This window comes from Macaca mulatta, chromosome 10, assembly GCF_049350105.2.
Source record: "Macaca mulatta isolate MMU2019108-1 chromosome 10, T2T-MMU8v2.0, whole genome shotgun sequence".
Taxonomy (NCBI): domain Eukaryota; kingdom Metazoa; phylum Chordata; class Mammalia; order Primates; family Cercopithecidae; genus Macaca; species Macaca mulatta.
Genome location: NC_133415.1, coordinates 29,940,234 through 29,954,697, shown reverse-complemented (window position 1 = coordinate 29,954,697; position 14,464 = coordinate 29,940,234). Strand labels below are relative to the sequence as shown.

The window sequence follows — 14,464 nt, the reverse complement described above, 5'->3', positions numbered from 1 at the left end:
GCTATTATGGTGGGAAAGGGAAATGGAAGCCATTAGAGTTCCTTCTACCTAGAAAAAAATAGTAAATCGAAAACTGTATCATATCCCTGGAGGGATTGCAGAGATTAGTGCCGCCATCAAGGACTTGAAAGACACAGAGGTGGTGATCAGCACCACATCCCCATTCAACTCTCCCATTTGGCCCGTGCAGAAGATAGATGGATCTTGGAAAGTGACAGTGGATTATCATAAGCTTAACCAAATGGTGACTTCAATTGCAGCTGCTGAACCAGATGTGGTTTCATTGCTTGATCCAATTAACACATCTCCTGGTACCTGATATGCAGCCATTGACTTGGCAAATGCCTTTTTCTCCATTCCGGTCCACAAAGCCCACCAGAAGCAATCTGCCTTCAACTGGCAAGGCCAGCAATATACCTTTACTGTTCTACCTCAGAGATACATCAACTCTCCAGCTTTATATCATAATATTTTTTTTCTTTTTTTTTTTTTTTTTGTTTTGAGAACGGAGTCTTGCTCTGTCACCAGGCTGGAGTGCAGTGGCACAATCTCAGCTCACTGCAACCTCTGCCTGCTGGATTCAAGCTATTCTCCTGCCTCAACCTCCTTAGTAGCTGGAGCTACACATGCGCACCATCACACCCAGCTAATTTTTGTATTTTTAGTAGAGACAGGGTTTCACCATGTTGGCCAGGATGGTCCCAATCTCTTGACCTCGTGATCCAAATGCTTCTACCTCCTAAAGTGCTGGTGTTACAGGCCTGAGCCACCACGCCTAGCCCTTTGTGTCATAATCTTATTCAAAGAGACCTTGATCACTTTTCACTTTTGCAAGATAGCACACTGGTCCATTACACTGATGATATTATTGGATTGGATTCAGTGAGCAAGAATTAACAAACACAATGGACTTATCGGTGAGACATTTGCATGCCAGAGGATTTGAAATAAATCTGACTAAAAATCAGGGACCTTCTACCTCAGAAAAATTTCTAGGGGTCCAGTGGTGTGGGGCCTGTTGAGATACTCCTTCTAAGGTAAAGGGTAAGTTGCTGCATTTGGCCCCTCCTACAACCAAGAAAGAGGCACAACGCCTAGTGGGCCTATTTGGATTTTGGAGGCAACACATTCCTCATTTGGTTGTGTTACTCTGGCCCATTTATTGAGTGACCCAAAAGGCTACCAGTTTTGAGTGGGTTCCAGAAGAGAAGAAAGCTCTGCAACAGGTCCAGGCTGCTGTACAAGCTGCTCTGCCACTTGTGCCATATAACCCAGCAGATCCAATGGTGCTTGAGGTGTCAGTGGCAGATAGCGATGCTGTTTGGAGCCTTTGGCAGGCTCCCATAGGTGAATTGCAGTGAGGTACCCCAGGATTTTGGAGCAAGGCCCTGCCATCCTCTACAGATAACTACTCTACTTTTGAGAGACAGCTCTTGGCCTGTTACTGGGCTTTGGTGGAAACTGAACATTTGACTATGAGTCATAAAGTTACCATGGAACCTGAACTGCCTGTCATGAACTGGGTTCTTTCTGATCCATCTAGCCATAAAGTGGGTCATGCACAGCAGCATTTCATCATCAAATGGAAGTGGTACATACATCACTAGGCTCGAGCAGGACTTGAAGGCACAAGAAAATTACATGAAGAAGTGGCTCAAATGCCCATGGTCTCCACTGCGGCCACCCTGCCCTCTCTCCTCCAGCCTGCACCAATGGCCTCATGGGGAGTTTCCTATGATCAGTTGACTGGGGAAGAGATGGCTAGGGCCTGGATCATAGATGGTTCTACAAGATATGCAGGCACCACCCGAAAGTGGACAGCTGTAGCACTAAAGCCCCTTTCTAGAACATCCCTGAAGAATAGCGGGGAAGGAAAATCTTCCCAGTGGACAGAACTTAGAGCCGTGCCACTGGGTGTGCACTTTGCATGGAAGGAGAAATGGCCAGATGTGCGATTTTATACTGATTCATGGGGTGTAACCAATGGTTTGGTTGGATGGTCAGGTACTTGGAAGAAACATGATTGGAAAATTGGTGACAAAGAAACTGGGGGAAGAGCTATGTGGATGGATCTCTCTGAGTGATAAAAAACTGTGAAGATATTTGTGTCCCATGTGAGTGCTCACCATTGGGTGACCTCAGCAGAAGAGGAGTTTAATAATCAAGTAAATAGGATGACCTGTTCTGTGGATCCCACTCAGCCTCTTTCCCCAGCCACCCGTCATCCCCAATAAGCCCATGAACAAAGTGGCCATGGTGGCAGAGACGGAAGTTATGCATGGGCTCAGCAACATGGACTTTCACTCACCAAGGCTGACCTGGTTATGGCCACTGCTGAATGCCCAATTTGCCAGCAGCAGAGACCAACACTGAACCCTCAATATGGCACTATTCCTCAGAGTGATCAGCCAGACGCCTGGTGGCAGGTTGATTGTATTGGACCTCTTCCATCATGGAAAGGGCGGAGGTTTGTCCTCACTGGAATAGACACTTACTCTGGATATGGGTTTGCCAATCCTGTATGCAATGCTTCTGCCAAGACTACCATCTGTGGGCTCACAGAATGCCTTATCCACCATCATGGTATTCCACACGGCATTGCCTCTGACCAAGGCACTCACTTTACAGCTAAAGAACTGCAGCAGTGAGCTTATGCTCATGGAATTCACTGGTCTTACCATGTTCCCCATCATCCTGAAGCAGCTGAACTGATAGAAGGGTGGAATGGCCTTTCGAAGTCACAATTACAATGCCAACTAGTTGACAATACTTTGCAGGCTGTGGTAAGGTTCTCCAGAAGGCCATGTATGCTCTGAATCAGCGTCCAATATACGATACTGTTTCTTCTCCTGTAGCCAAGATGCATGGGTCCAGGAATCAAGGGGTGGAAGTGGAAGTGGCTGAGTCCTTTAGTATTTATGTAATTCCACTGAGACAGGGTCTTAGCTGTGTCCTAGAAAGGTGAGGTCAGGGGTGTGTTCATAGGATTTGAGAATCTATGTTCAGGGGTTCAAGACAGGTCTTCAAAGAAGGAACTCCCTGGACTTGGGCACATCTGGGACATCACAGCTCAGGCTGGTGGGCGCTGGGAGCTGAGGGGCACCTAATGAGTCTGGATTAGTAATTATTTTTTAAATAAGTGACCTCTTTGTGCCAGTGAGAATCATGTTGTCCTAAAGCAAATTGTTCATCTGGGTAAGTGCTGTTTAGAAATTTCCTGAGCAATGGGTGCCTTTAGTGATGATTTACATCCTCACCCTCCTGGGCAGGAAGGTCCTGAGGCTTTGACACAAGTATTTTCTCAGTCCCAGACCTTTCAAGTATCACCCCATCCCTCACCAGGATGAAAAGGATAATGCAAGAGGCAGAAATTTATTAAATTCATACAGAGAAACAGAAGTCTCCACAAGCAGGGATAAGAGAGTTTGGGTCAGCTGAGCCAGTCCTATCAGAGCTGATTCCCGTAATAGAAATGACCCCCACTTCTATCCCTAACACCCACCCCCCTCAGACACATCAAAGTAATTACATGATCTTCCCATCTCCATGTCTTTCTATGGACACATAGACATGCTATTTCCTTTCCCAGGCAAAATTTTCCTCATCCTCTAAGTCCCAGTGTAAACCTCTTTAACAGACCCATAAGGTCCCACAGCTGCCTGGGCTGAGCTGAGGTTGGGGAGGGAAGCCCTGCCCTGCCCTTGTCTAGTCCTTCCCAGTGGCGTCTCCAGGCTCTTCCTCTACTGGGGCTTCCTCTCCTCTCTGCAGCACCCCCGCTGCCTCCCCGTCTCCTGTCTTCCCCAGCCCCAGGCCCTCCATCTGCAAACCCTGGATCCTCCCCCTGCTCCATGTCCAGGCCCTGAAGAACAACCTAGGCCCAGAGACTCGGGCAGAATCTTCCATCCCACCAGCTTTGGGGCGGACACGGGGGCATCACAGCCAATGTTCCCTGAGGACCCCAGCCACAGACAGGCCTGAGCTCCCTGCATACCCTCTCACATGCCACACACACAGCCCCTGCAGGATCATTTAGGAAGCCCTAGAACCACCTGAGCCTTGGATGAGATACTCTGAGGCCTTCTGGATTAGTCCTCCTGGGTATACCTCACTCCACATACCCAAATCTTCCTTCGTGGGTTAAGATCCTTCCCAACCCAATTTGAACAAGACCCTGACTCTCTTTTCCATTAATCACATGAACTTGATAACTGGATGCATTAAAGATGAACTCATAGACCCATCTGAACATTGGAAAATGAGTTTTCTTCTTTCATTTATTCATTTAATCATTTTTCTTCAATGCCTGTAAGAAAGTCCAACTTTCTAAAGATTCACTGATGTAAAATACAGGCATCAACTGAGTGAAGAATCTGAAACTGGTGGATAATTTGCTCACTCTTCCTCAAGGAAATGTGCATCCTCTTCATTATTGTCACATCCAAGAAGGTTGCGTCCTCTCCAGGATCAGTGCTGCCACAGCGTCCACCCTGGACGTGAGCACATTGCAAGAAATTGGCCCCAGGGATCAGCTCCTTTAGAAAAACATGAGGTTTCAGTGAGAAGGGATAAGGCTTCTCAGTCCTTTTTTGTTTGTTTGGTGGTTTTTTTTGTTTGTTTGTTTTCTTTTTTGTGACAGAGTCTTGCTCTGTCACCTAGGCTGGGGTGTAGTGGCACGATCTTGGCTCACTGTAACCTCTACCTCCTGGGTTCAAGCAATTCTCCTGCCTCACCCTCCCGAATAACTGGGATTACAGGTACCCACCACCACGCCCAGCTAATTTTTGTATTTTTAGTAGAGACAAGGTTTCACCATGTTGGCCTGGCTGGTCTCAAACTCCTCACCTCAGGTGATCCTCCCGCCTCGGCCTCCCAAAGTGCTGAGATTACAGGTGTGAGCCACTGCACCCAGCGCCTCTTTCTGAAGGGACACTTTCCGGCTGGAGGGAGAGGGAGCCACTCTTCCATCTCCATTTCCTTGTAGAGCAGGCTCATTTGGGCTACTCTGGAACCACCCAGAACACCTGCTCAGTGTAGCTGACTGACCCCAGAGCCTCATTCATCCTGAGAGGATGACAGAGGTTGGGAGAGCCCTGCCCAACTGTGGGCTCAGGAGGCAGAGCTCTTGGCATTTCCCCATGGCCCATGCCCCTCTCCTGCTCCCCCTCCTCACTCTCTGCACAGGTGCCACCTAGGACCTGAACCCAGGCTCAGCTCCCACAGAAACCTGAGCCTGACCCAGACCCTGAGTTCAGCCCAGGAGATTTTTCAGTCGATGGAACCCTGAGAATAAGCCCCACAGTCTCCTGATTCTGCAGGCTCTGTGGTCTCCTAAAGGCTCAGCTGTGTCCAGTAGAGTTGGCCATGAGATACCTTCCTACACCTGCTCAGGAGAGAGTGGAACAGGCAACAGTGCAGAAAAAGCCAGCAGGAGCCCAGCCAGGCCCTGCATCCAAAACAGCGACCAATCCCCACAGATTCTCCAGCTCTAACCTGGATTACAGCCCCAGTGAGCCCACCACCTGCAAGCCGAGGTGGGCTCCTCACACAGCCAGGCCATCATGGGGGATGGCAGTGAGCCAAGGGACACAGCCCTGCCACCACCCTGGCACTCACATTCTTTCTCCCCTACCCTGGTCAGTCTCTGTGCCACAGAGCCCAGTATCTGAATTCAGGACACCTGCACTCAACCTGGACCTGCCACAGCTTTTCTTTGTTGTCTTGGGCAATGTAATCTCTATGGGCTCAACTTTACCTGCTGTGAAATGGGAAGCCTTATACTGACTTTAAGAATTTTCTTCCTAATTAAATGATAAAAATGACCAAAAACAGGTTCTCATTAATGAGAGAGAAACTCTGCAGAGGTCTGAATGGGTAGCACAGTTTTTGGAGTCTTGTTCTTCCTCTCGGGGAATCCAGGAAAGAGCTCAGCACAGAACATGTTTTCTGCAATGGAAGGAAAGGGTTTCCCTGGTCAGAACAAACAGCAGATTCCTTGTTTCAAATCTCTAGCCTATGCTCATATAGAAATCCTCCCACCACAAGCACCAAACATTTGTGATGAAATCAAATAATCCCAACAGAGGTAATAATAAGAATAATGAGGCCGGGCGCAGTGGCTCAAGCCTGTAATCCCAGCACTTTGGGAGGCCGAGACGGGCGGATCACGAGGTCAGGAGATCAAGACCATCCTGGCTAACACGGTGAAACCCCGTTTCTACTAAAAAATACAAAAAACTAGCCGGGCGAGGTGGCGGGCGCCTGTAGTCCCAGCTACTCGGGAGGCTGAGGCAGGAGAATGGCGTAGACCCGGGAGGCGGAGCTTGCAGTGAGCTGAGATCCGGCCACTGCACTCCAGCCTGGGCGACAGAGCGAGACTCTGTCTCCAAAAAAAAAAAAAAAAAAAAAAAAATGAAAATAACGATGGTCATGATAGTGATGATGATGATGATGGTGATGCTGATGATATCACAGCACAACTGAGCTTTAATGTCCAAAAACACCAGATGTTCCCAGTGAATTGTAGCTGCTCTTAATAGGTGGTGGGAGCATCAGTCTTGCTTGTAAATACATAGACATTCTGGGACCCTGTATGGTTCTGACTGGGTTACAGAAATTGCACCTGCCCCACCTTCTCGGGCACCACATTTTCAACCTTTCTATGGTGGGCTAGGCAGGGCAGGGTGGGTCACACTGGCAGAGAGTGAGGCTGGACTCTGGTCTGAAACCTCTTAGATGAAAAGTACTGTGAGGTCACCTGGAGTAGGAAAGTTCCTGGGCTGAGTCTCCTCTTCCAGCAGGTGGTGGCAGAGCTGCAGCCAGTGGGAGTCAAGTGTCCCAGGGTCAGTTGTAGGACTGGAAGTCAGGACAGCCCATCCCCCATGCCAACCACTTTCTGACAGTCAGATTCACAGAATCACCCAGGACACTGACAGGAGTCCAGACACAGTGAAAGCCTCACCTGGGATACACAGCCGGAGGTGCCTGGGCCCTGGTGTCAGTCTGGGCAGCTCCTGCAGGGCTGGGATTTCCTGGGAGATACCCCGAGGTCAAGGAGCTATAGGAGGGAGCACAGTGTGAGGGGACGGGGTTCCCAGGGCCCAAGTCCTTCACTCAGGATGGGCGGCCTGAGCCTCCTCCCATTCTTAGGGCCTCACCCCTCTCTGTCCAGCAACATCTTGGGGAGCTGAGCCCTCTGTCCTGGGCACTTCCAGAGACACCTCCTGAACCCTCTTCCCTCTGCCTCTCCTTCCAGCTCCAGGTGGACTCTGACTCGGGGGCAGCACCTGTGCTCGGGGAGTCTTGAGTGGGTGGGGAGGGGCGTTCGGGGCCCTGGTCCCTAGATGGGGCATCCCCAGACTCCTTGAGGAAACACTCTTCAGAGGAAAGGGGATTCTTACCTGCCTCAGGTCACAGCTCTGACCACAGGGCTGTCCTTGGATCAGTGACAGAATCTGCCAGGCTGATATAAAAATTATTAACCCAGGCTAATAAAAATTTACATACACAGAAATGAGACACCAGAGATGAGCAGGCAGAGGAAAGAGCATGTGAGGACACAGCAAGGAGGCAGCGAGCGACCTGCAAGCCAAGGAGAGAGGCCTCAGGGGAAACAAACCTATAAACACCTTTATCTTGACTCCCCAGCTTCCAAACTGTGAGAAAATAAGTGTCTGCTCTTAGGCCTGTAGGTCTTTGGCATCTGCAGGATTCCTCAAAGATCTGTTTGGGGAAAACATGTTACTTCCCAATACTAGTTTTCTAGTAAAGACTAGGCCTTAAGCATAGGGCTTTGCATCATCCTATTCCACATTATGAAAGTCTTCTTGAGGTCCCGCTTGTAAAACAATCACCAATGCATCTGGCATATGTTAAGGGCTTATACATAGTCATTCTGAGTGATCTGGTGATTTACGGAAAATGGCATTTTATGGGCACCAGGGCTACTGTGAACCTTGGTCTGAGGACCATAATTAGTCCCAGTTCCCTGATGGTGCTCAAGTGCAAAGGGTGTAACTGTGGCTTCCTCTGAAGCCCCTTCTATTGGGTAAAATCCTGAAATTCACCTGGTCTTTCTGATCTTGAGAAATTACCCAGAGAAGGCCTTCAGGCTCAGGGCTCAGACAAGAACTGGGGCAAATGCTTTAGGAAATAGAGAACAGATTTGCATCCCCTGTTCACCAGGCTTTGTTCATCTAACAAAGACACAAGAATAAAGAAAGTAGATTTGCATAAAGAGCCTCCCCTTCCTATGATAAAAGAGACCTGGGGGTCCCTCCGCAGCTGTGGACTCAGAGGCAGAGCTCTGGGGCATTTCCATCATGGCCTGGACCCCTCCCCTGCTCACCCTCCTCACTCTCTGCACAGGTGCTGCCTCCCAGAGCTCAGCCCCCACAGGACCAATAATCAGCCTGGCCCTGACATTCAACTCAGCGCAGGGAGTGATGCAGGGTGTGGGGCTGTGGGAGTGAGATTCTCATCCTCAGAGTCACCTCTTCTGTCCTCTCTTGCAGGCTCCGTGGTTTCCTCTGAGCTGGCTCAGGAGTCTGCGGTGTCTGTGGCCTTGTTACAGATGGCCAGGAGGATCACCTGCCAGGGAGATGGCATAGGAAACTACTACACAAACTGGTGCCAGCAGAAGCCAGGCCGAGCCCTAGTAGGGGTCACCTGTGGTAACAACTGTCCCTCAGGGATCCCAGACAAATTCTCTGGCTCCAAATCAGAGAAGAAGGCCATCCTGACCATCACTGGGACTCAGGTTGAAGATGAAGCCAACTATTACTTTCTATCACGACAGCAGTGGTACTCATCCCACAGTGACATCACTCATCCCACAGTGACACAGGCAGATGAGGAGATTAGACAAATACACCTTCACTGTGTCACCCTCTTCCTCCAGCCCCAGCAGGACTGTGGACACAGCCATGAGCAGGGCTAATGAAGTATGAATGGATCTGAGCCCTCCAGGTTGCCCTTTTCTCCAACCCTCCAAGCAGGTTCTGCAGAGGGTGGGTTAGGAGGGAATTTTGGGCTGGTGGGATCAGGCTGTCCTGGTATTGTTTGCACTGGATGTGTCTTGGCTCAAGATGACTGGCCAGAACGACAGTAGCAAGAGACAGCCATTGAGTGGTCATGGTCCCTGAATTTCCTGTTGTACTGTCACGCTAAGGCAGTGCCTCTACTCTGTGGCCCAAATGCCCTGGATTATTTCTCTGAACTGCCCATGTTTAACTGAGACCCTCACACCTCAGCTCCATGGCATCCTCACGTTCTGAACAGGGAAGCCTTTCATAGTGAGTACTGTGACATGCCTTCGATCCCATAGGGGATGATTGTGGAGACAGGAGCCTCCATCCTTTCCTTTGGATCTTGTGGAGAGGCCCCTGGGAACTCTCCAGGAGTCCAGGCACTTCCAGGTAGAAGCAAACCCCTGGTCCTCAGGAGGTGTCACCTGCTTTTCTGTTCCATGTTCTATTAGCACCAGGAGCAAACCCAAGGCCCCACTGATGTTGAAGGAGCCACCAATCTCATTTAAACTCTCCAGGATGTGTGTGCCCACAAAGGGGACCAGACAGAGAAATCAGAAGCATTTGCTGCATCTGTCCTCACTGCAGCCCAAGCAGCAGCAAAACATGTTAAGATTCTTTTTCGGATGGTAGTTTTCTCAAAGATTTAATTTTCTTTGAAATACAAAATCATTGTCCTTTAAAATCCAGGGCCTTGGAAAGAGTAAGAAATGGTGCTTGCATGGAGGATGAAGACTGGGGACCTTACACTTCACTGTCTCCTTTTCCCCAGAGCTCATCTACATCTGCGAAGAGAGTAGAAACCGTGGTAATGCCCTTAGGATAAACCTGGCCACCTGCTCTGGCCTCTGAATTCAGCCCAGCTGGACATCTTGGCTGCAACTTCATGAGGAGCTGAGAACCACCAAACTAACTGGCTCCTGAATTCTAGATGCAGCAAAGTGACAAGATCACAAACATGCATTCTCTTAACATTCTAAGTATTAAGAGTCATTTGTATTAGGGCATGAGGTTGAGTCCTCAGAAGAGCTTTGCCTTGGAACTTGGGAAAATATCAGCCTACACATAAGGCTGCTCTGGTCTCTACTAAGAAAATGTAGATGCAAGGTGAAGAAGGTGAGGCAGGAAATTAAAGAAATGAAGAAAAATAAAATTAAAAAGAGAAAGAAATATGCTTTCCTGTATTAGGCTGACTTGTCACAAAGGCAGCAATGGGCACAGCCCAGACCCAGGGAAAGTCTTGATAATACTATCTAAGAAGCTGGAACACAAAGGAATGTGCTCTGGAGACTCTCCCAGCACTCCTTCAACATAAGAAGAAGAAAAACACATTTTCCTTTGTTTTATGGTATGAGTTTATAAACTCCTGCTCTGTGTAACTGGTGACTTCAAGTATTCTGTCTTATCTAAGCAGGGAAGTGAGGGTCATAAGCCGTCTGAGCAGGCCACCTGGGCACCATAGTGAAGGCCATGGAATAAGCCATGCTAGGCACTAGGCAAACCTAGATAATGGGCATCTGGGTTGCATAGCAATGGTCATGTGTGATCCTGAATTATGAACCTGTTCCAATGTGATTAACTGTTTTTGTCCTGCCTCTGTGTCCCTGCTTTTACACCACTGTAAGCCTTCTTCAACCTAGCCCACCCCTTTTTAGAGTGTGTATAAAAGTCAACTGCTGTCTTTGTTCTGGGCTCAGTCTTTGGATGTTAAGTCTGCTGGGTAGTCTGAGTGCACTCAATAAAGATATCCTCCTGTATACACCCCGAGGTCTCTCTCTGGTCCTCCTGATCCCACAACAAAGGTTCAAACAGTTTCAATACTTTTACTGAATCCAAAAATAAAAGACTAAAACAGAGAAAGAAATGTAAGAATATTCTGAATCCAACAAGGAAAAACTTACACAGTCTGTATTCAATCAACATTTCCTACAAGGAAACAAGAAAATATATGCTATAAGAAACAGAAAAATTAATCAATCCAAAGTGACCTTGAAATCTCACAGACGATAAACTTTGTAGGCAGGAACACACAACAGAAACTTTTTTTTTTTTTTTTTTGAGACCAAGTTTTACTCTTGTTGCCCAGACTGGAGTGCAAGGGCACGATCTCGGCTCACTGCAACCTCTGCCTCCCAGGTTCAAGCAATTCTACTGCCTCAGCCTCCTGAGCAGGCACCCACCACCATGCCCAGCTAATTTTTGTATTTTTAGTAGAGACAGGATTTCACCATGTTGGCCAGGCTGCTCTTGAACTCCTGGCCTCAAGTCGTCTGCCCACCTCGGCCTCCCAAAGTGCTGGGATTACAGGCAAGAGCCACCACACCCAGCAACAGAAATTCTTATAACTATGTTCTACTTCTTCATGAGGGTAGAGGATGGATTTACCAGGTTAAGTAGAGACAAAGAAGACATAAAGACCCAAGTTAAACGTTTAGAAATGATCCCTAAAATGTCTCTGACAAAAAATATACTTAATGAGCTTGATTACAGATTAGATGCTGTGAAAGAGTAGATGAGTAAACTTAATAATGTAGCAATGGAAGCCACCCCCCCAAAAAAACACACACAAAAAAGAAAAGATAAAAAAGGTAAATAGAGTATGTGTGAATATTGGACTTCATCAAATTGCCATGATACTATAATTAGAGGCATAAAAGGAGACAAGATTGTTGGGTGAAGAGAAGGGATAGAAAAACAATGTAAATCGTGACCAAAGTGTTCTAAGTTTTGTTAAAATCATAAACGCACTGTTCCAAAAACCTGAGCAGATCCCAGACACACACACACACACACACACACACACACACAGAAAAAAAACACACACACATAAAGAAAACAACACTCAACATCATCAAATTGGGAAAAAAAATATGATAAAGAAATGCTCTTCAAAGTAGCCAGAGAGGAAATACGTGTTAGATTCAGTGAACAACATAATGATAAAAGTAGATTTCTTATTAGGAGCAATGCAAGCAGGAGGCAGTGGAGCACTATTTATAGAGTACTAAGAAAAACAAACTACAACCCAAAGCATTCTACAGACTCAATGCAATCCCTAAAAACATACTAATGACTTTCTTCACAAAAATAGAAAAAAAAGTCTAAAATTTGTATGGAACTACAAAATACCCCGTATAGCCAAAAACAACAAAGCTTAAGACATCACACCACCTGATTCAAAATATACTACAAGCTACAGTAACCAAAAACAGCATAGTAATGCCATAAAATAAGACACTCAGAATAATAGAACAGAGAATCTGGAAACATATCCATGTATTGACAACCAATTGACTTTCAACAAAGGTATCAAGAACATACATTGGAGAAAGGACACCATTTTCAATAGGCAGTGCTGAGAAAAGTGGAGATCCACATGCAGAACAATGAAACTAGAACCCATCTCTCTCCAAATAAAAAATCAGCCCAACAAGGATTACAAACCTAAGTATAAGACCTGAAGCTATAAAACAACTAGAAGGGAACATAGATAAAATTCTTCAGGACTTCGGGCTACACAAAAGTTTTATGACTAAGACTTCAAAAGAACCGAGAACAAAAACAAAAATAGACAAATGGGAGTTTATTCAACTAAAATGCTTCTGCAAAGCAAATGACAGATTGAAGACAGCCCTTAGAATGGGAGAGGGTATTCATGTGAACAGGTTCTAATATCCTGTTCATCTGAAAAGGCATAATATCCAGTGTAAGAAAAGAGGACAAGGCTCTAAAACAACTCATTAGCATTAAAAAATCATTTTAAAATGGGCAAAGGACCTGAATAGACTTTTCTCTAAAGAAGACACACAAATGGCAAACAGGTATGTGTTTAAGGTGACTATTAATAATCAGGGAAATGCAAATTAAAACCCAAATGAGATATCATCTCACCACTGCTGGAATGTCTATCACGAAAACATAACAAGGCCAGGTGCAGTGGCTCACGCCTGTAATGCCAGCACTTTGGGAGGCCGAGGTGGGCAGATCACAAGATCAGGAGATCGAGACCATCCTGGCTAACATGATGAAACACCGTCTCTACTAAAAATATAAAAAAATTAGCTGGGCATGGTGGCAGGCTCCTGTAGTCCCAGCTACTCAGGAGGCTGAGGCAGGAGAATGGCGTGAACCCAGGAGGCGGAGCTTGCAGTGAGTCAAGGTAGCACCACTGCACTCCAGCCTGGGTGACAGAGCAAGACTCCGTCTCAAAAAAAAAAAAGCCTAACAAATGCCAGTGACGATGAGGAGAAAACGAAGAAAAAAATCACATGATTGTCTCAACAGTCAGATCAAATGTTTTCTTTCAAGGAAACATTTTCTTTGGTTGTTTTTTCTAGTATTGTCAGAACATCACGCACAATAAGATTTGCGGTACAGAAGTTACAGAGGATGTTATTCCATGCAAAGTATCTGGATATCCCATACCCAATTCTTAGAACTTACTGATAAATGCTAAAAGGTTATAATTTTGTATTTTCAAATATTCTGGTGGCCAGAAACCTCTTTCTTGGCAAGTCTTGAGTACAGGTGTCTGAAAGGATGACTAGAATGTAGGCAGGTATTGTGTGGCAGTGGGGTCACACACAGGAAACGTTTCAGTCAAAGAGAAAAACAGATGGAGGCTGAAACACAGAGATCATATGTTTGAGAAATAAGGAAATTCCATACTAATGGGAGCTGAGAGAGAACAAGATATGAACCACCTATTTCTCTCTGGACATCTCATTGGGATCTTGTCCCTTTCCCAGCACACCACTCATGTGGATTTTAAAACTGTCTGCTCTCAAAACATTTCTTGCACATCATTAGAGTCTAGCACTGGAATCAAGCTCAGTTTGATGAGACCAGGGAAGTAAAGCACCAAACCCAGGCATTCTTAGAAGGGCTTGTAGGAGACAAGAGCACGTTGTCAAAAGCAGAGAAAGTGAGACTTTCCACTGTGGTTTAAACCACAGCTTCTGGAATTTCACTGGGCCCACAAATCCCCTGAGGGTTTTGGTTAACATACAGCTGTACCCTCGGCATGTCTTGGTATGGCCCCAGATTCTCCATGTCTAGCAGCTTCCAGGTGAGGCTGATGCTGCAGATCCTCCAAGGACATTTTGAGGGCTTAGCTCCTATTCACCCTCCTCACTCAGGCACAGGTAAGACTCACCTAAGGAAGAAACCTGAGAAGCACGGGTGAACTCTCCCTCCTCTCCTGGTGTCTTAGTATCTTTTGTGTTGCTATAAACAATACCGGAAGCTGGATAGTTTGTAAAGGAAAAAAAAGGGTTTATTGGGGTCATGCTTCTGATGGCTGGAAAGATCAAGATTGGGTATCTGCATCTAGTGAGGGCCTCAGGCTGTCCCCACTCATGAGAGAAGGCGAAGGGAGGCTGGCCTGTGCAGAGATCATTGGGAGAGAGAAAGCAAGCTTTTTTTCTTAACAAAGCTGCAGG

At 46.8% G+C, this 14,464-nt stretch overlaps 2 protein-coding genes and 1 long non-coding RNA gene across 7 annotated transcripts in view; 2 read left to right on the top strand and 1 right to left on the bottom strand.

Moving 5' to 3' along the window:
- The window catches only part of LOC114670549 (immunoglobulin lambda-1 light chain-like), a 349,019-nt gene that overhangs the window by 101,951 nt on the left and 232,604 nt on the right, over window positions 1–14,464 (top strand). Inside the window, exon 3 of one of the 5 annotated variants that reach the window (XM_077950581.1) lies at window positions 8,511–10,782. The exons of the other annotated variants lie outside the window; for them this stretch is intronic. Within the exon in view, the coding sequence (XP_077806707.1) occupies window positions 8,511–8,935 (425 nt within the window). The 3' untranslated portion in view covers window positions 8,936–10,782. Of the gene's footprint in view, window positions 1–8,510; window positions 10,783–14,464 lie in introns of those variants that run through there. 5 annotated transcript variants of the gene reach the window in all.
- The window catches only part of LOC106996055 (immunoglobulin lambda-1 light chain-like), an 801,838-nt gene that overhangs the window by 573,526 nt on the left and 213,848 nt on the right, over window positions 1–14,464 (top strand). The window lies entirely within an intron of this gene.
- LOC144331921 (uncharacterized) lies at window positions 4,246–14,253 on the bottom strand. The gene is made up of 4 exons (XR_013399519.1): window positions 14,179–14,253; window positions 6,959–8,586; window positions 6,755–6,809; window positions 4,246–5,943 (listed from the first exon to the last, which is right to left on the bottom strand). It is a non-coding gene; the product is annotated as an uncharacterized LOC144331921 (long non-coding RNA).